This window comes from Haliotis rufescens, unplaced genomic scaffold (genome assembly GCF_023055435.1).
Source record: "Haliotis rufescens isolate VD_foot unplaced genomic scaffold, xgHalRufe1.0.p SCAF_11, whole genome shotgun sequence".
NCBI classification, from domain to species: Eukaryota; Metazoa; Mollusca; class Gastropoda; order Lepetellida; family Haliotidae; genus Haliotis; species Haliotis rufescens.
Window position 1 is genome coordinate 1,958,192 of NW_025963791.1, and position 21,075 is coordinate 1,979,266.

A 21,075-nucleotide genomic window follows, 5' to 3' on the forward strand; every position below is an offset into this window, starting at 1 on the left:
CGACATCTAAAAAGTAAAACACGCTGAAAACAACGCGCCCATGTATTTACTTCTATTATGTATTTTGTGTCCTGTATGAGATAAATAAACATAGTACATACAGTGCACACTGTTGTTATTGAGTAACGTGATGTGGTCACGTGACTTGATCCAAGTCAGTATGCTTATAACAAACTATGGTTAAAACGAACTAAACTTAATGATCTCTCTCAGGTTGTTATAACCATAGTTTACTGTACTTGTTTAGGTGACCATGCTGTCATACTTTGAAAGACAAGGTCTCAATTTTTAATCTAGGTCCCTCTTCGAATAACTGACAAACCCCAGGCGATGGGGCACAGGTGGTCCACTTGCCTAAAGCGCGGCAATTTGCTGTGCAGAGTTTTGTCCCTTTTGCATGGTATAAACCTATGATCATGGGTTATTATCCTGAATTATGTTTTTAAGTTTGTCAGCACCATACCCATACTCTGGGGTTCACCAGGCCTGCATCACCTGGGGCTTTCTTCCCTCATCGACATTAATTTGTGGTGGCTTCAACTCAATGTCATAAAATACAAAACAAAATCATTTTTCACAATGTTTATTCATCAAGGATGATGTATAACAATAGAAAGTTAAACTGATTCCCTTTTATAATATCTAACTTGTGTAAAACATAATAAGGTAAAAAACATGGATTCAGGGACTACAGGCGGTTTATGATAACGTCACAATGAATAAATTATTCGATTTTCATCCCAATCTTGAAAAATATAAGCCAGGAGGCCTTTTAATTTTTGTATGTTATTTTTTAAAGACCAACTATTCAATGCATCTGCATATATCAAGTGCTAACTGATGGGATTCACATGAAGCAGGCATGTTGGTAGGACTACATATATACAGTGTAGTTAATCAGTACACACACTGCAAATGTTATTATGTTCATAAGTACTTGAGAAAAATATATTGAATAATTAATTTATTATGGCCTGATCTAAGTGGGTATCAAGAACATATTTGGTGTCCAATATTCAACCAAACAATTCCTAAGTGATAACTAGTCTACCAGTAATGCAACTATGGTACTATATGTCTCATGACTAGACTGGTTTTCTGCATCTTTGGCAGTGGCAAGAACTGTACAAGCTAAAGCAGTTAATAAAGAATCCATGCTACTCTCAGCTGTAGGTTATACATCTTCATCAGCCTCAAGATTTCCTATTTCTTTCTGAAGTACTTCAGTGTAGCAACACAAATTTAAATAACTAATATTCTTTCCTATTTTTCATGACGTGATATAGCAGTGTGTTTGTTACATGTGTGAATGCACTTTGTGAAGTAATTTTGTTGTGCACTTGTATTTTTCTATTTCTTATTTGGATTCAGAATTAATTGCATTGACTTTTGTTTCAATAACCTACTTGCTGATTTTGTTTCAGTTGGCATGAAAGTACATTAAGAAAATTATGTATGCTCCTCGAAAATAAGTTTCAAGTATAGAAAATCAATTTATTGATTATTGTTGATATAATTGCTCATGCCCAAATATCTTGTTAATAACTTGACCTTGGAATAATTGTAAAGGAAGAAACCAATTTCTGATTGATCTCATTAAAATCAGATCTTATTGCCAAAGCTACCAATGGACCAATGATTTCTGTTAAGTTAAAATACTTTTGTATTTCTATCCAATCAAATGTTAGGAAAGCATTAGTTAGACAATTTCATTGGTTATATATTTTTACTTTGGGAAAACTATGCAGCTGTTAATTTGCTGATGTTGTAACATATACAATCACTACATTGATACTCAACTGGTAGGATTCCCTGTTCGATTTAAAACTCTTATTTAAATTGAAAATCATGTATTTCATATAACAGACAATATACTAGATAGGCTGAACAGCAAAGTCGGACAATTATGCTGGCCCAAAAGACAAACGCCAGTAAAAAATAAATGTGTGTGTGTGTGTGAACACCTCCAATGTTACAGCTGTATAACATCCGCCAACAACCTGAACAAGACAAACCAACATCGCGGTGTATGTAATTGCTAGTTGCCTAGGTAACACAGCTTGTTATTCCTCAACCATCTGAATGTACTAATCATATTCAGCAGCCATACTGACTATCTAATCCACAATTGTCTATATTTATATATCAAGAGCATGAAAACAAACATAATATGCTCCACCCATTTGGAATAGGTAGACATTATGATGATGACTATAATTCAGTATAAAATAGTCATGTCAAAATAGGGTTCAAATAAAATCATTACAAAATATTTCTGTTTGCACTGAGTATTCATCTACTAAAAATCAAGTAGAAAACATTTGTATCAAATATCATATATAACATGAGCTACAAGCAATAAGCACTCTTTACTATTCAAGCACCATAAAATCAATAAGTTAACATTCTAATGAAACTCTCAGAGACCTGATCTCTGAAACTAGAACATTTGGGACCAACACAAAAGGTATCTCATCTTTCCATTACTGTCTTTGTTGGATACAAATACAATCCATCACTACCCAGTCATATTTAAAAAAATATGAGTAACAAGATATTTTGAAACTGACTTTACGTGGGATACCAGTTGCCACAGGTGACCTTCAGAAACATATGCTCTGTTGGATAATGAATGTTGGAGGGGCTACTCCCTGGTTCTATACTTATCAACTTTAGATAGTGACACTGGGATATGCCCATACTATTTCTATATGTACATGTCATATACATACGTAATCAGTTTGGTGTGTTATGGAATAAGAGCTTGAATGTTTCTAAGCTCCACAATGAACAACAAACAAACATGACATACCACTCCATTCCATTACATTTACTGTATGTTATTTAACCACAGTAGGTCCCAATAAACTGGTAATTAGATTTCTTTATTCATTTGACCTGACTGTCAAAACAAGCAATCTTTGCTTCAACTACCTTCAAATTAACACCTAGGAAACAACATCTACATTACAATGGAGCTTGGGGTATCAATTGTGCAAAATCATGCAATCAGCACTAGTGTAGTGACAAATCATGCCACCCAATGACATACCGCTCCTCTCTATGACACACCACTCCACTTCAGGACATACCACTCCTCTCCATGACACGCCGTTCCACTCCATGACATACCACTCCACTCAATGACATACCGCTCCTCTCTATGACACACCACTCCACTTCAGGACATACCACTCCTCTCCATGACACACCGTTCCACTCCATGACATACCACTCCACTCAATGACATACCACTCCTCTCCATGACACACCGTTCCACTCCATGACATACCACTCCACTCAATGACATACCACTCCTCTCCATGACACACCGTTCCACTCCATGACATACCACTCCACTCAATGACATACCACTCCTCTTCATGACACACCGTTCCACTCCATGACATACCACTCCACTCAATGACATACCACTCCTCTCCATGACACACAACTCAAATTCAGGACATACCACTCCTCTCCATGAAACACCGTTCCACTCCATGACATACCTCTCCTCTCCCCTCCCCATGACATACCACTCAACTTCATGACATACTGCTCTACCCCACTCCATGACATACCTCTCCTCTCCCCTCCCCATGACATACCACTCCACTTCATGACATACCTCTCCCCCCCTGACACACCACTCCTGTTCATGACATACTGCTCTGCCCCATGACATACCACTACACTCCATGACATACCTCTCCACTCCATGACATACCACTACACTCCATGACATACCACTCCACTCCATGACATACCACTCCACTCCATGACATACCACTTCACGTTCCACCATGGTGACCAGGTGGACCAGCAACTACAAATGCTTAGATTAACGTTTGTAAAAAGATGTATCACTCCTTTAAGTTCCAACATGGTGAGAAGGGTACAAGTTGTGATTAAAGCGCTGAGATCTTTGTTTTGTGTTGTGACATGCAACATCTCTGCAATTTCCAACATCAGGGTGAAAGGCCACAAGCTGTATCAGATCAGGAGGGAACTTGGACATAGAGACCATGGTTTGAGAAATATTTCTGAGTCTCCTCTAGATCCATGCCACTCTCCAGCATGGCAAGCTCCTGTATACAGAGTCTATGCTGGTCTTTGATCTGCTGTACAATCTTGTCATGCTCCTTACAAAACTTCCGTAACCCAAACTGGAACAAACCAAGATGCTTATTGAAAAACATAACAGATCCGGACAATATGAACAACGTCAGGTAGATTCTGCCCCTTGTGTGGAGCTGAAGCAACATGTGACCACAGAATATCCTTTCTAACTTCAGGCTGTATGGAACCAGAAAGGCAGGGCAACCATAAATATGCATATCATAATGTCTTATTGTACCTTTGTTTCATTTTTCTCTTACCTGCTGAGATTCCACTGTAACTTAAAACTGTCTCCCCACCCATAGATTTAATTAATTGAAGAATGCATAGCCCTGTAAGTGTTCTGCTGCATCCTCCTGAGGCAAGGGTGTTAAATGACTACACAAGTCCAGTTTCCACCCTTGCCGGAACTAGGCTGGAATTTCATGGCTCGATCGTAGTGCCACCAGTGGCTAGTATGAGTTATATTCCTCCTATTGACCAAGCAGATTCCGGCACTCATATCACCTGCATTTGCTTCAAAGAAATGGCGGCGCAATCTATATTGTAATTAAATGGGTCTTACCTCGCGAAGTGCATCAAAGAATTTGGAAAATATCTGACGACGCCCAGTTGATGGCACATATGCTTTGCAAATCCTGCAGTCGACCGAAATCCATGTTGTTTACGAAATGGATGTCCAAGTTAGTTACGCGATTTTAATTGAACTATTCATAGACCTGTTAGTCCAGCCAAAATGTCACTCTTGAATTCCAGCCTAGTTCGGCAAGGGTAGAAACTTGACTTTTATAGTCAGTTAACTCCCTTGCCCAGGATGGTGTTCTGTTACATGAATTTCTAGGTGTAAACTCACCGTGTCGGGTGGTTCCGGTGGATTCTTGATCCTGCAAGACAAAATACATCATTACAACAAGTGGAACTTTTAGAGTCTAAACAGCTCTTCTGTATCTCATCTGCTGAGTGAGAGACTATGCTTTTTGTATGTCAGCACTTTCACAATGGCCTATAGGTCTGGACAAGACAAACCAGCAGTTAAAGCAACATTCGGTTCTCCCCACTCACCACCTACAGGGGACACAACTCTGCACTCAGCAATATTCCAGCTATATGACAGCAGCCTGTGAATAATCAAGTTTGAACCAGACAGTCCAGGAATTGAAATTATGAGCAATGATACAGGCAGTTGGGGTACAATGATACACCATCAACTAAGTTAGCCGATGCATTAAGTCACCTCTTTTGACCCGCATGGGTTGCTGGGACCTATTCTAACATGGAATCATGATAAGGATTAGATCTTGTGATCAAATGAACAATGGTATGAAAATCTTTTTGAACTGACAATTCATACAGAATTTCTGTCAAAACGTCCCCTCGGGTGATGACACACTTCTAGTGACCTTTTTTATTGGCAATATCAGTAATTCAAATAAATCTCTATAACAAAAATAACACATCTATATAATATTATTGGATAGGCCTAACTAAAAATCTATCACTAAAATATCTACACGCTAATGGTAATGTTTATATCTTCAAGAAAAGTATCATCTGGATAACATACCCCATCGGTACTGGGATCTAAATCTAATTTAGGACAAATGAGTAAGTAAGCAAATCAAATAGTATACATTCAAGGTGCAATATCAGACTTGCATTTGTTTTGTAAAGCTTGTGTTTTCGCATACCAGTATTTTGATTCTTTTGTAAGTATCCTACATCTTCCCACAGTGTGGAAATAAAGATTTGAGGATTAGTTTTCACATATACAACAACAACCAAACTAAAAATAACTTGATATTGCACCTTCAAGCAGCAATCAGTGTAAATTGTTGACCTCTATTTTGCTATTGAGCATTGAGAAACATATCTCTTGATACGTACACACATGGAACCATCCAGGATAGGAGAGATTGATTCCTGGTGTCTATACATTCATATAATATTGATATACCATCCATCAACCATCAATGTACCATCAACCATCCATGTACCATCAACCATCCACGTACAATCAACCATCCATGTACCATCAACCACCCATGTACCATAAACCATTCACGTACCATCAACCATCCACATTTAATCAACCATCCACCTACCATCGACCATCCACATACCATCAACCATCCATGTACCTTCAACAAAACATGTACCATCGACCATCCATGTACCATCAACCATCCATGTACCATCAATCATCCATATACCATCAACCATCCACATACCATCAACCATCCATGTGTCATCAACCATCCATGTACCATCAACCATCAATCATCAACCATCCATGTACCATCAACCATCCATGTACCATCAACCATCCATGTACCTTCAACAAAACATGTACCATCAATTATCCATGTACCATCAACCATCCATGTGTCATCAACCATCCATGTACCATCAACCATCCATGTACCATCAACCATCAATCATCAACCATCCATGTACCATCAACCATCCATGTACCATCAACAAAACATGTACCATCAATTATCCATGTACCATCAACCATCCATGTACCATCAACCATCCATGTACCATCAACCACCCATGTACCATAAACCATTCACGTACCATCAACCATCCATGTACCATCAACCATCCACATACCATCGACCATCCACATACCATCAACCATCCATGTACCATCAACCATCCACATACCATCAACCATCCATGTACAATCAACCATCCACGTACCATCAATCATCCATGTACCATCAACCATCCACATACCATCAACCATCCATGTGTCATCAACCATCCATGTGTCATCAACCATCCATGTACCATCAACCATCAATCATCAACCATCCATGTACCATCAACCATCCATGTACCATCAACAAAACATGTACCATCAATTATCCATGTACCATCAACCATCCATGTACCATCAACCATCCATGTACCATATCCATCCACATATCATCAACCATCCATGTACCATCAACAAAACATGTACCATCAACAAAACATGTACCATCAACAAAACATGTACCATCAACCATCCATGTACCATCAACCATCCATGTACCATCAACTAAACATGTACCATCAATTATCCATGTTCCATCAACCATCCATGTACCATCAACAAAACATGTACCATCAATCATCCATGTACCATCAACCACCCATGTACCATCAACAAAACATGTACCATCAATTATCCATGTACCATCAACCATCCATGTACCATCAACCATCCATGTACCATCAACCATCCATGTACCATCAACCATCCATGTACCATCAACCACCAATGTACCATCAATCATCCATGTACCATCAACCATCCATGTACCATCAACCATCCACGTACCATCAACCATCCATGTACCATCAACCACCCATGTACCATCAATCATCTATGTACCATCAACCATCCATGTACCATCAACCATCCAAGTACCATCAACCATCCACGTACCATCAACCACCCACGTACCATCAACCATCCATGTACAATCAACCATCCATGTACCATCAACCACCCATGTACCATAAACCATCCACGTACCATCAACCATCCACATTCAATCAACCATCCACATGCCATCGACCATCCACATACCATCAACCATCCACGTACCATCAACCATCCACATACCATCAACCATCCATGTACCGTCAACCATCCTTGTACCATCAATCATCCATGTACCATCAACCATCCACATACCATCAACCATCCATGTACCATCAACCATCCATGTACCATCAACCATCCATGTACCATAACTATCCACATATCATCAACCATCCATGTACCATCAACAAAACATGTACCATCAATTATCCACGTACCATCAACCATCCACGTACCATCAACCATCCATGTACCATCAACCATCCATGTACCATCAACCATCCATGTACCATCAACCATCAACCATCCATGTACCATCAACCATCAATCATCAACCATCCATGTACCATCAACCATCCATGTACCATCAACAAAACATGTACCATCAATTATCCATGTACCATCAACCATCCATGTACCATCAACCATCCATGTACCATCAACCACCCATGTACCATAAACCATTCACGTACCATCAACCATCCACATTTAATTAACCATCCACATACCATCGACCATCCACATACCATCAACCATCCATGTACCATCAACCATCCACATACCATCAATTATCCATGTACCATCAACCATCCATGTACCATCAATCATCCATGTACCATCAACCATCCACATACCATCAACCATCCATGTGTCATCAACCATCCTTGTGTCATCAACCATCCATGTACCATCAACCATCCATGTACCATCAACCATCAATCATCAACCATCCATGTACCATCAACCATCCATGTACCATCAATCATCCATGTACCATCAACCATCCACATACCATCAACCATCCATGTGTCATCAACCATCCATGTACCATCAATCATCCATGTACCATCAACCATCAATCATCCATGTACCATCAACAAAACATGTACCATCAATTATCCATGTACCATCAACCATCCATGTACCATCAACCATCCATGTACCATCAACCATCCATGTACCATAACTATCCACATATCATCAACCATCCATGTACCATCAACAAAACATGTACCATCAATTATCCACGTACCATCAACCATCCACGTACCATCAACCATCCATGTACCATCAACCATCCATGTACCATCAACCATCCATGTACCATCAACCATCCATGTACAATCTATGTACTATCAACCATCCATGTACCATCAATCATCCATCTACCACCAACCATACAACTACCATAAACAAAGCCATTCTGGCAAACTGTTCCCACCCTCACAAATCAATCTTGGTTAAAATACAGGTGTGGGTCTTTGCGGTGTGACTGGGCCCAGCTGTAGTCATGATTTTGCACAGGTGTTCACGTTGGTTCAGGGAATGTAAGCAAATGTAACAGTCAATGGCTCTAATCTTAAAGCAGTAATGTTCAGGGAATATTATACTTGCCGCAGGAGAGACCACATTCTATCACTGGAAGAAATATCGCTAATTGAATTACATCTTTTCAAAATTGCTATAGAATAATTAAACCATGAATAAATTGTGGTGTCATAGGTGTGATGTCCCCCAAACTCACATCATATGACAGAAATATGAAGTGATTGTCATGACAACGGCCAAAGCCACTGTTTCATATCATCAATGATGATGATGATGATAGTAATATGATGTACATTTGTCTCGTGCTAGATCTGCACAACGCATGATCGTATTATGTACACTTATTACCCTGACAACTGATGAGATATATATATATATTTATATTAGTATTCTCAGCTCCCTGGGGAATATACAAGCTAAGCAGACATTTAGGTGCAAGATGGTTCTGCTGCATTCACATTTCCGTCTGCTGGGGTAATTCTCCACACTGTTTATCAAGTAGGACCCCAGCTTATACTAGTAGTGTTTAGGGGTGTCACATTAAATCGTAATATTGATATATTGCTATTGGCAAGCACTTAAAGTCAATATATCGATTGTTAAATCAGTTTCCAATCAATAGTATCGATTACAGTTAGGAATATCGATAGTTTTGATTGTATTTACCATATCAATAAAATACATGCAATGCTGTTCAAATTTGTTTTTCTTTTGATCATGAGTGGCAGTAATTTACACATGGGAATGAGGAAGTTTCTTTTTCTTAAGTTATTAGGGTAAAGAAAAAACAAATCAGTCAAATCAAACAAATCTCAAACTTAACTTTATATTTGTTGTTATGGTTATCACATTCAAAGGAAACTTCAGTTTCAAGGTTTAATTCAACTCTAAAATCCATTTAAAATGATACACTGAAAACTATTGATATTTATTGCAACAATTGCTTGCAATATCAATAGTTATCACAATAGTTTCTTTCAATATCAATAGTTATCACAATAGTTTCTTTCAATATCAATAGTTATCACAATAGTTTCTTTCAATATCAATAGTTATCACAATAGTTTCTTTCAATATCAATAGTTATCACAATAGTTTCTTTCAATATCAATAGTTATCGCAGTAGTGATTTCCAGACCAATAGTCACCCCTAGTAGTGTTACTGCAAACTGGAATAGAATGCATGAATAATATTCTGGATTAAAGAGCATTTGAAATAAAAACATTTTTTGGGAAAACTCAGAAACAAAATTTTAGTACAGTGCATGATATGCCTGAATCAGTTACTTGACCACAAATGACAGCAAGCATCATGAGTTCTCAGGGAGTTGGGCTAAACGCTGATTTGAACAGTATTATATTTGTATCATGGCATGTCAGCTTGACATGGGAGAAGTGAGTTAAAAATAATGTCGCATCAGCAAATTTCAGCCATATAACAACAAAAACAAGTTATGAATTTTAAAAAAAACATGTAAAGTGTCAGGAAAGGAAGGAAGGGACACAGGTCTTAAACATTTACCACTTTGATGAAACCAATGGGCATAGGTATGGTCCTGACAAACCAATGACATAATGATACGACAGAGTGAATCTGCTTTATAGGATCCTTTCACGACTAAGGGATGCAACTCTTTGGCAAACTAACGAAGTGAACATATATATTCCTATTTGATAAGAGTTCAAATATACACTGTAAAGAGAGGGTACACTGTACTAGTAATTGTGTTAAACTTCCCAGTCATGTTATGTGGTAATTGTGAGTTTGCAAAGGTCATGACTTACCTATCTGGGACCTTTGAAAGAGTGGTGTCCACCATTTCTCTCAGTCGGGTGATGTCGGCCTGGTACTGCACCATCATGCACTCACTGTCATAGCTGCCAATTCCTGCAGACATAAACATTTTGTTACACACAGACACTTTGTTACACACATAGACACTTTGTTACACAAACAGACACTTTTTGACACACACACACTTTGTTACACACAGACACTGTTACACACATAGACATTTTGTTACACACAGACACTGTTACACACACAGGCACATTGTAACACAGACACGTTGTTACACACACAGACACTGTTACACAGACAGACACTTTGTAACTCACACAGACACTGTTACACAAACACTTTGTTACATACAGACACTTTGTAACACACAGATACTTTGTAACATACAGACAATTTGTTACACACAGAGACAATTTGTTACACACAGACACTGTTACACACACAGACATTTTGTAACACACACAGACACTGTGACACACAGACACTTTGTTACACACAGAGACACTGCTACACACAGACATTTTGTAACTCACAGACACTTTGTAACATGCAGACACTTTGTAACACAGACACTGTGTTACACACAGAGACAATTTGTTACACACAGACAATGTTACACACACAGGCACTTTGGTACACACACAAAAACTTTTTTACATACACTGTTACACACACTGACACTTTGTAACACAGACACGTTACACACACAGATACTGTTATACACACAGACACTTTGTTACACACACAGACACTTGGCTACACACAGAGACAGTGTTACATACACATACTTTTTTACACACACAGACACTGTTACACACACAGACATTTTTTTACACACACAGACACTGTTACATACATGGACACTTTGTTACACACACAGATACTGTGACACACAAACACCTTTTAACACACAGACACTGTTACACACACAGACACTTTGTTACACACTTTGTTGTTTGACTGTTTGGCTAGACTAACGAGTCTATGCATAGTCCAATCAAATCACGTAACAAAATCGACGTCTGGTTCGTAAACTGCTGTGCAATTTGCAGATTTGCAAAGCATGTGTACCGATAACTTTGCATCAACAGATATTTTCCAAATCTTTTCATGTTTTTAATCAAGGAGCCCACATGATTTGGTGCACTTCACGAAGATTTATAGCAAAATAGATCTTGATTATCGATCAGTCTTCACTGGGCGATGCCATTATATTTGAAGCAAAAGCAAGATATATGTGAGGTGGAATCTGATTGGTCAATAGGAAGGACTAACTCATACTAGCCATTGATAGCACTACAATCGAGCCCCCAAATTCCTGCCTAGATCGGCAAGGATGGAAACTGGACTTTTACAGTCAGTTCACTCCCTTGCCTCAGGAAGAGGGAATTCTGACAAATGTGAACGGCTCTACAATTAAAGATAGTTTACCAAGCAGGAGATTTTCCAGTTCTTGAACTTCCTTTCTGACAACATCAGCTGTTCTGCTGCCTTCGTACCTCCTGTAGAAAAACATAAGTAACATGTCATATATATATCATGTATATATCATAAAATAAAAATATAACAGTTAGTAAGGCCATTATTTATTCATTTGTCGCATCATGGATCAGCCAACAAGGTCACGATACGATACTTACCATGATACATGGGTCACGATATGATACATTTACGCATATTTACGATGCACTGGTACACCGATGTATCATTTTACCCTGACTACAGCCAACCAACCCTATTTTCATCAAGTATGGAAACAAATTAACATCAAAGTGAACATATATTTTTTCAGCGGAAAAGTAATCCAAACATTTGTGACTAAACACACGTAAAAACCCTATTAACATCACTAATAGTATGCAAGACTTGACATTCCTATTTTTTCAAATCAACCAACTGAGCTCTGTCCCTTGGAGGGCTGAGACGGGTTACTTGGGTACCCGCGTCGGGGGAGTCCTGAGTAGGACCCGGGTACCCACAGGACTACCCGGACCCATGGTTATCACATGTGATATATTGCTTAATGGCAAAAATTATCCAGAACTCTATGGTTACACTACAAGAGACTAATGTTCACATTTCTTTCTGATGATGCACCCATTCCTTCTGATTTTTCATATGGATGAATAAAGATATAACTTCAGTGTATGCATGGCCAGATTGTTTAATACATGTATCTAAATACGTTTTGCCAGGGCTAAGGTAAAAAAATTCCCAATCAGACATTTTGTACCTATCTCTTGAGACCTACAGTGGGTACCCGGATAGAGTCAGGTAATAGGGGGGTGGGTAATAGGGGGGTGGGTACCCGGGTAGTAAATTTGGACTCATCCCTGCCCAAGTCCCTTTGCTTCCTTCGTCTGTTAGTCTGCAGAGAAAAGCTATTTCGCATACTTATAGATAACAGGTACCATAGGTTGATGCTGATGTGATTGTTTTTGCCTTCTTCAACTTCTGATTTGGGCACATCAATTTGTGATCCAACAAAAACATAAAGAAATTAATGGCCAAAGCATCCCAAAATTGCATGGATGAGCAGCCTCTTGTTTTTAGTGTGACAATGTTTACAACATCAGGTGTAAGATTTCTGTATTGTTGTCTTAGAGACCGAGTAAGATTGGGTCAAGCGGCCATCCTACAAAGATGGATTCAAGTCATTATAAAACCAACTTTGTCTGCCAACACAATTTTTATAATGTAGATCCAAGAAGTTACTGATTACCCTAAATATTAATAATACAGAGATAATGTTTTAGTTTCACACACTGCGCTAAAAACAACTTGTTGACCAAAACTGGAAAACACTGACTCTTCTAAAACTAGAAAAGCAATTCTTACACATGTAGAACAGTGCCATCTTCAGTACAGATCTTCGTGAGCAGTCGACATCTGTGATTACACTCCCACTCTGCAGGCAGTTTCCTGTTGTACTGGAATAAAACACTGATCAAGTGAGGCAAGCCTAGCGATATCGTGGGTAGACAGGTAAAACATCATGAACTTTATGTCAAAATTAACCATATTGTGTCCCTGAAACTCACAAGTTGCTGGTCAGAATCTACACCCTCTAATTCATAACACGGAACAACTAAGTCTTTCAACAAAGCACATAATTATTCAATAAACATGTTGAACAAGTCAAATGTCAAATAAGCAGAAAGTTCATGCTTTGGTGTGATTAACTGCATTAACATAGGTATCTATTTAAAACTCAAGATGGCTCCAACCTTTAGCATGTTGATCAGGTGGAATACATGACAAGTTAATAATATACTCACAAAAGGATGACTGTATTTCTTATGCGGCTGAAATACACAATGACAAAATATAATACCCAGTAACTGTTTATTCTGGACACACTGAGAAGTCTTCTCTAAATGCTGCAATTTAAGTAAAATTAGTAACTGTAAAATGCCGTTTGAAAATATGCCCCGTTAAACATCCTTTTCTTTGAAAACTTTATTAAGGATTGACTGTGTATTTTTTTCGGTTCATTGAGGTATGAACTGAAAAACCAATGTGCAAACTGTATGAATCAGCTTATCAGAATACATGAATTTCAATGAACACAACGAAAATTTAATTATTATTAAATAATCCTCAAAACCAAAATATTTTTGTTTTTGTTTTTGGCTCCACCTTGGCAATATTGCCTAAAAAACAATAAGTTATTGACCTTATTTGATTTAAATTAATAATAAACAGAAGGACAGAACGTTTTGATGAATCTGGAGCCAATTACATCCTACTGAAACTCTTCATATCTGATCAACTTTAATTTTTATGACCAAGATGGTGAATAATGAAATGAATTTGGTGTTACAATCTGTTTATTTATATTCAAGACTGGGTTATGTTCTGCCATGTTTGACAGCAAGGCTATTAACGGTAATATAGCACCAGTACATTTTGCCTTTGAGACACTGATGCAAACTGTAGATTCAGTGTGTTTTCCTAACTTCCTAACTGTGAATACATCACATGGTGACAATGTTAATATTGATAGTTTCATAAACATAATGCAACTGATTATTAATATTTTTAAACAAAGAATACAAAAACTGGTTTGCACAATTTAACTGGTTTGGAATTACAATCAAACCATAACCGGCTATCTGAGTAATCTCTAAAACAAAAATCTCCTCCCTCACTTCAAAAATAAGAATCAGATGAAAATCTCACAATCCTTGATGTTACGTAGTGTTTCAGAGTGTACCAGTATGTTCATGTGTATAACGTTAAGGAACTCACCGCAGGGTTTTCCAGTGGGAGTTGACCATGACAAGCCAGTACATCCTCAGCACCCTGGGGTGGTGGTACTTCTGGGAGATCGTCAAAACAGCCCGCAAGAAATACCAGACAAGTTGCTGGGTCCACACCAATCACATCTTTCGATATATTTGTATTCAGCCAGGGCCTCAGTGGCTCTAAACACGCAGGCATGGACCTAGCACAGGAATTTAATGTTACATTTTCTTCCACAAGAACTGCAAAAACATCATGGTCAAGCGTCTTTGTTACAATTACTATATTTATGGATCTTTTTCAATAACTGTAGGATCAGTGTTTAAAATGAAGAATTTGAAAACATGTTTTTAAAGTTATGTCAGAAAATCATTGTTGGGTTTATGAAACAAAGAAAACATGTTAAAGTTAGAGGTTTACTTCACAACTGTATTCAATAACATTGAAATTCTATTCATTTATCACTTGAAATTACTATCATTTTTCAAAATTAGTTAACACACTAAGCAAGAAGAAAAAATCTGTCTTCAAAATTCTATTCTAATTCTGTTCCACCTTTGAGAACAAAAACATTCACCCATATGTGCGACCACCTCCAGCCCTCCTCCAACCCCAAACTGTTTGAAATGTCATAATAAATCCAAGAAGCAATGTTCCCTTTTTCCTCTGCCCTTTATTCACAGTGAATTACCAAACTGTAAATGTAAAATAAGAATCGCAGTAATTTGTTTCAAAATCATTCATTCAAATATCTAACACACCTGATGTTTTTATCAGGATCCTTGTTCGTCTTGCCACTGTCACCGGACAGTACGTATGGAAAACCTTTGCTCGTCAGATCTTCAGTACTGGAGAAAATACCTGGGTCACTACCAAACACCTGTCTCTTAAACTTCAACCCAAACACTGAAGGCTTGACTCCATCATTGTCGACAGTTTCTCCTGAGACCTGTTGACCAAGGGCTGATTTAGCAGAACAAGGTCTACTGGAACATGTTGAAGATGGTCCAGATCTGTCACTTTTGGGGGGACTTACAAACGAAGCACTTTGTGGACGCTTTGGTTTAGTTTTTTTTGGAATGTGTACATTTAGGTTCATGTCGACTACCGATACTTGACTTCCAGACTTTTCTAAACATGGTGAATCTGTCTCTTCACAGTCTTGTCGCTTCTCTAGTCTGCCCTTGGCGCTCTGTATCCTACGAGGCCTGCTAGGTTTTGAGGAGGTTTGTGGTCTATAAACCGATCTACTGGATAGTTCATCTGATATTATGTCTTCATCCCTCATAAAGGATTCAGTGAAAGCATCCCTTCTTGGTTGTTGACACAGATTTCTGAGTCGATTAGCTGTTGAACAGAATAGCTTCCCTCGGTAATGAAATTCCTTTTGATATTCATTGTTATACTTTGGGCCTGATGGTGGCAAATGATCAACTGGAAAAACAATTGTGTTTTGTGATTATGATTTACTAATGACAATGTTGAGGACTCTAAAAGGACATCTTAAAGGACATCTTATCAAAGGAAAATGCATTCATAGTAATCTAGCTCCTTTAAAATGAACACAAATCAACCAGCGACCTGTTATCTGTGGAACGCAAACCACACTGAGGTGGTCATGTTTAGCAGTAAACTAAACATACCATGGGTCATAAAAGAAAATATAAAACACAATGTAGATCTTGAAGAAATTTGAAAATTTTATAATAAATTGTATATTTATATACTTATCTCACACTATGTATTTCTTCTTTCTTCTTCGGTCCTATGTGGAAGCATGCTTGAACAGTTTCCAGCCTCTAAAAAACAATTCACCTGAACACATCCCAGCACCACCATGGTCACCACCCATACAAATGGGTCACGTACTGTAATCACGTCAGAGCTAACAGGCTAGAGAAGCTTTGTCTCTACAGATGAGAGAATCCACGCTCCACATGGGTACTCAGTCTGGGAGCTCGAATAATAAAAAACAATCAACACAGGAGCTCTAGTTCCAAGATTTATCCTGTATATACACGAAGTGTTATACAAAAGAGCAGGTGCAAGGTACAGGCATCGGTTATCTGCACTGATGTGCAGTCGACAGCTGCTGTGCCAAGACCATGAGATCGAATTGATGATGGCCCTGGACGCCTGTAACAAAGATGTCATAGAAATAGTGGTGACCGTATCTGACTTCCAAAAGCACCCTTTCATAATGGCGGACTGGGTGCAATTGCTGTGAAAGGCCATGGTAGAGGCGATGGCTCGAGTTTTGTGAGGATTGCATGTGATCAGAGTAACCACCTAACAGTAGAGAGGAGATATAAGCCAGGTGATCCTCCACAGTCAATACAGTCAACGAATGCTTAGGGCTAAGAGTCAAGAGATCGCATCAAGTTCTGGAACTGAAACAAACTTCTACGTGCCATGGGTGCCGGAATCCTCTTCAGGGACTGCAAGCGACGGAAACGACAGAAAAACGCAAAAGCCCTGTCGACGATGCAGGAGACGGTTGATGATCCATATCTTTGTCAGCCGGCACATGATCCACAACCAGAGGAACCGGAACAGCTGTGCCAGGAGAAGTGCGCTGTATGGGAGTTGGAGAGGAAGTCAAGCTATCCAGACCAGGAGCTGCTGGTAGCCTGCAACAATGCTGGAGGGCAGTGGTGACCACTTGTTGAAACGATTTAATGTTCGGTGCCAGCTTGTTAGCCTGGTCTTTATGGTGCCATGAGTTTGGGAGCATCACTAGTGGGGCCGGAAACAAGGGGCTGGAAGGAACCCGAACCAGAAGTGGAGAAGCAGATCGGGAGTGACTCGGAGAAATGGTGATCTTTGTGCGTGGCTGTCGGTGATGAACATCGATGAGAGGGAGAGGAATGACAAGGCTCTTCATGCTGAAGGCTACCGAAAGGTGGATTCAGAGTGGTAATATCTAGTGCCGGAGCGGAAGTCAGGATGGGACTAGGCAATAGGATATTCCAACCAGTGAGGATACGAGCCAAAGCAGAGTGGGTAGGTCTCCCATCCACGTTGGTGGTCCAAGGAATCCCAAGAGGAATCTGAAGCTTGAAATTTCTGTCATTGATGCCGATAATCATAAGAGCAGGAGTGATCTGATGATGATGGTGATCCACATAACCAGAGACAGGGAGCGACCCAAAGTTGAAGAGCGCTCAACCGAATCCAAATAGTAGTCATCCTCAGAGTCCAGATGAACAGGAGTGGAACGTGAAGATTTGGAACACTTCTTGTGTGATCCACGATCCTGAGCCAGTCAATCCTCTGAGCGCCGATCCTGAGAGCGATATAGTCACTGTAACAGTGGAAGGGTCAGTTGGCTTGATAAACCTCAACTTTTTGGTACTTGATGACTTGTGCTTAACGACGTCATTTGAGTTCTTGCCTTGGGCTTTGAACGGCGATCCACTTGTGAACATATACGCTGAATGATTCGTCTGTAAAGATGATTACATAAAGAACATCTCTTGTCAAAACTACACCAGCCCTGGCATTCACAGCATAAATCGTGAGGGTCTGATGTAGAAAAATTATGCCTGCACTCCAGACAGGCCGGGCGAAGAGGATCTTTCTTGCTCATATTCCCAGATGTTATATGTAAATCATCATGATGTAGTAGGGAAATCAGTCAAAAAATATATATCTATATATATATATATTCTCTAACACTGACAGTACACCTCTCCCCTATGTGGAAATAACAAAGAGAATGATATGGCGGGATAATCACGTGATTAGGTCATGTAGGTCGCGATGCACAGGATTACATTTGTTTGGGTGGTAACCATGGTGATACTGGGATATCTTCGGGTGAATTGTTATTTAGAGGCTTGAAACTCTGTTCAAGCAACGTTTCCACATAGGATCAAAGAAGAAAGAAGAAATGCATAGTGTGAGATAGGATAAGTTTAAAAATTGATTATATGCAGACAAAAGCGAGAATATATGGATGTCAACTTCTTTATTATGAAGAACATTGTGTTCCTCATAATAAAGAAGTTGACATCCATAAATATTTTCTCTCTCATGTGGGGTAAAAGCTATCAGAAACTCAGCAAGACATCACCGAGCAAAACGGAACCTTGTCTTCAGCAAAAATGTCTACTCTTGCCAACAAATATGGAACCTTTCTTTTTTTCACCTTGGTTTTTTTAGCAATATTCCAGCAATATCACGGCGGGGGACACCTGAAATGGGCTTCACACATTGTACCCATGTCGGGAATCCAACCCGGGTCCTCGGCGTGACGAGCGAACGCTTTAACCACTAGGCTAAATTTATTGTGAAAACATCACATGCTTTGAAGTCCTAAGTACCCTTATTCAATTTATTTCAATGTCATTTTGTGAAATGGGCTTCACACATTGTACCCATGTCGGGAACTAAATTTATTGTGAAAACATCACATGCTTTGAAGTCCTAAGTACCCTTATTCAATTTATTTCAATGTCATTTTGTGAAATGGGCTTCACACATTGTACCCATGTCGGGAATCCAACCCGGGTCTTCGGCGTGACGAGCGAACGCTTTAACCACTAGGCTACCCGACCGCCCCAAAACATGTTTAGATTTGCAATTAGCCAATCTGCTCCAATTTACTCGCCATGCCGACTCAGATTGGGAGGCACAACTAAATTTATTGTGAAAACATCACATGCTTTGAAGTCCTAAGTACCCTTATTCAATTTATTTCAATGTCATTTTGTGAAATGGGCTTCACACATTGTACCCATGTCGGGAATCCAACCCGGGTCTTCGGCGTGACGAGCGAACGCTTTAACCACTAGGCTACCCGACCGCCACAAAACATGTTTAGATTTGCAATTAGCCAATCTGCTCCAATTTACTCGCCATGCCGACTCAGATTGGGAGGCACAACTAAATTTATTGTGAAAACATCACATGCTTTGAAGTCCTAAGTACCCTTATTCAATTTATTTCAATGTCATTTTGTGGCACTGGTACGTCTGTCTATGGACTGGCATGGTGAGATTTGCTAGAGCGAAGAAGAATTCTCCTTCCATTGTGCAAAATGCGTAGGCCCCGTTACAGAAGAGGTGAACGATTACATGAACTTTCACATCAGTTTACAATCTGAAGACACAGAAGAAACCAGACAGATGAAGCAGAAGTACTAAGGAAGGATAAGAGGGTTGTGAGAGGCAACTATTTCATTTCAAAGTATTTGCAAAAGAAACATATAGGTTTTACAATAAAAATAGTTCAAGTAAAAAAAATTAATATATAAAAAAAGGTTTTTCGTATTCATGGACCAGTGTGTGTTGTAATACTGTGGAATGTGACAATATATGAGACATTGACAGATGACAATGATATTTGTGGATGATCAATGAAAATGATAATTACAATAGAAATTAGGAATAAAAGCATATCACCAATGAATATTTACATTTCCTACTATAGAAATCGTTCTTATCATTATTAAAATATGAGGTGGTGTTTCCGCTAGAGTAAATCGGTGACGTATAGTTGAGGTGCCGCTTTCGCCTGCACCCCTTATGTGCATCACTTCTAAATTCTCTACCTTTTCCTTTACTAAGAATATGTAAAATACAAATCCAAAATACATATGACAAAACAAATAAATTTAAACAATATTTTAAAATAATATGAAAGTGGTGGTTTGGTTGCCTCCTGGTTGAAGCTTAGGCCTAATAAATATGAAACAATATTCACTTTCGGACACTACAGGAGTCAAATGCATTGTTTACATGTGTATCCTTTTCATGTCAGTTTAAAAATTCATATTGCAAGCCTTTATGGAAGCATATATTTGGCAAAGTTAGCTGCCATATAGAAGAATTGTCAGTGTTCTCCACCTTTAGCTTCCGGCATATCATGCCCAAGATCTATTTTGGTCGCCATGTTGTTTACACATGTTGCTGCCTGTCAACAGACTTTCGATTTTGGCTAAACTTATGTATATTTTATGTTACTACTGATCATATCG

The 21,075-nt window shown here is 38.9% G+C and overlaps 1 protein-coding gene across 1 annotated transcript; it reads right to left on the bottom strand.

Annotated features, from left to right (window-relative positions):
* Positions 1-567: 567 nt before the first annotated feature.
* LOC124144559 lies at positions 568-20,996 on the bottom strand. Its single transcript, XM_048392116.1, has 9 exons — positions 20,945-20,996; positions 15,857-16,529; positions 15,102-15,297; positions 14,129-14,155; positions 13,689-13,780; positions 12,282-12,352; positions 10,835-10,937; positions 4,976-5,006; positions 568-4,169 (listed from the first exon to the last, which is right to left on the bottom strand). Exons 1-9 carry the CDS (start codon positions 20,988-20,990, stop codon positions 4,002-4,004), a joined length of 1,407 nt encoding a protein of 468 aa, XP_048248073.1. The 5' UTR covers positions 20,991-20,996; the 3' UTR covers positions 568-4,001.
* Positions 20,997-21,075: the final 79 nt, after the last annotated feature.